At 40.9% G+C, this 1,792-nt stretch overlaps 1 protein-coding gene across 1 annotated transcript; it reads left to right on the forward strand.

Annotated features, from left to right (window-relative positions):
- The first annotated feature begins 580 nt into the window (after positions 1-580).
- LOC112526129 (transcription factor TCP12-like) lies at positions 581-1,792 on the forward strand. Its single transcript, XM_025136519.1, has one exon. The coding sequence runs from the start codon at positions 581-583 to the stop codon at positions 1,790-1,792; it is 1,212 nt and encodes a 403-aa protein (XP_024992287.1).

Genomic DNA, 1,792 nt, shown 5'->3' on the forward strand with positions numbered 1-1,792 from the left:
ATCCAAGTCCATCCAATGGGGTGGGACTCTAACAACGTTGAATTGCTAAGGTTAGATTGTAAAAACGATATCAATTCCACAAGTTCAATTAGTAACTTGTTCTTTGTTAGCCTAACAATTTCAGGAAATCCATATAACTTGCTCTTTCTCCTACTTCTTTAGAAATGATATGCATGAAGTAATGATAACGAGATATTTTAAAACAAAAATTGAATGTTTTCAAACGGAGTTAAAGTACATGTAAACCTCTTCTCTCTTTTCTCTCTCTAGGCCAGAAAACCAAGATATAGCTACTCTGCAACCACGTGAATTGCTACGAGACGTCCACTTTCTCTCTCTCATCACTTATATGGTCCAAGACTCGAAGCCATACACAATGCTTCTGTTCAAAAGCATCAAGTTCACCTTCTCCTTCTTCACCACCATCATCATCTTATCCTCCTTCAACCATGTGCAATTACAGCATCACCTGAAGCTCTTGATCCGAAAAAGAACAGTTATATAACCAGCCTTTAATTACTAGAAATAGCATAAGTAATAACCTCTCTCTCTCTCTCTCTCTCTCTCTCTCTCTCTCAATATGGAGCATATGTGTTCTTCAAAAAGAGAGGAGTGTCTTTTGATTGATCCAAACAAGGAGAAGGGTCATGGAATTCTGAATTCATGCCATGAAGAAGAGCCTCCTTTGTTTCGGGGCTTCCCTTCACCTTTTTTTGATGAAATCTCTACTACTCCAATGCTCATAGGCAGTCATACCAATCAACGTCACCTGATCTGCTCCCCGAACAAACCCTTAAAAAATATCACTCATGAGCCTTCTTCTGAATCGAATCGTCTAAAGAAAACAAGTAATGTAGGTAAGAAGGACAGGCACAGCAAGATACATACAGCTCAGGGTCTTCGAGATAGGAGAATGAGGTTGTCACTTCACATTGCCCGCAAGTTTTTCGATCTCCAAGACTTGTTAGGGTTTGACAAAGCCAGTAAGACCATTGAGTGGCTCTTTTGCAAATCCAATAAAGCCATCAAAGAGGTCGCTGAAAACTTCAATCCACAACACACCAACCAAAGCCTGAGTGTAGAGATGGAGAGGATGCATTCACTTATGTCCGAGTGTGAAGCAGGCTTCAGTAGCGAGATCAAAGCTGCAACCGACAAACTGGAGAACACAAAGGAGGAGATACAAAACAGGGAATCAAGGAGGAGAGTTCAGAATCATTATTTGGCAAGGGAGACAAGGGACCAAGCGAGAGCAAGAGCGAGGGACAGAACAAGAGAGAGACTGATGATCAAAGAACTTGAGAAATCGAAGCAGTTGTTCGGAAGGAACCCTAAAGATGAAATTTACAAATTAGGGATAGGATATGCAGCAAGCCTTAATGATCACAATGTAGAAAAATTAGGGTACAGATCTAGTCCATCTCAACCCATCCAACAAGAAGCATCAAGTCCCATCCTTGAACATTCCGGTACTCATCACTTGCTTCGAGAACATCTGCAATTGGCCAATATAAATGTTGATAGTTTTGAAAATTATTCAGGGAGTATTGTGGGCGCATCGAAGTATTGCTCCACATTGATTAACCACAACACTCCAGCAGGTTGGCAAAACTCCAGGGATGGATTCTTAGGAATTCCTGGAGAATGGGATGCTGACAATTTTATAACCGAATCCTGCAACTACGGAATGGTGCCTCTGACAGGTGATATTTATGAACAAAACCCTAGCTCATTTTTCATGTCCATCACCACCAATATTCTGCATTTCCAATCTCAAAACCAAGGCAAGTAA

The sequence above is a fragment of the Cynara cardunculus genome (assembly GCF_001531365.2).
Source record: "Cynara cardunculus var. scolymus isolate 2C chromosome LG 13, CcrdV1, whole genome shotgun sequence".
NCBI lineage: Eukaryota > Viridiplantae > Streptophyta > Magnoliopsida > Asterales > Asteraceae > Cynara > Cynara cardunculus.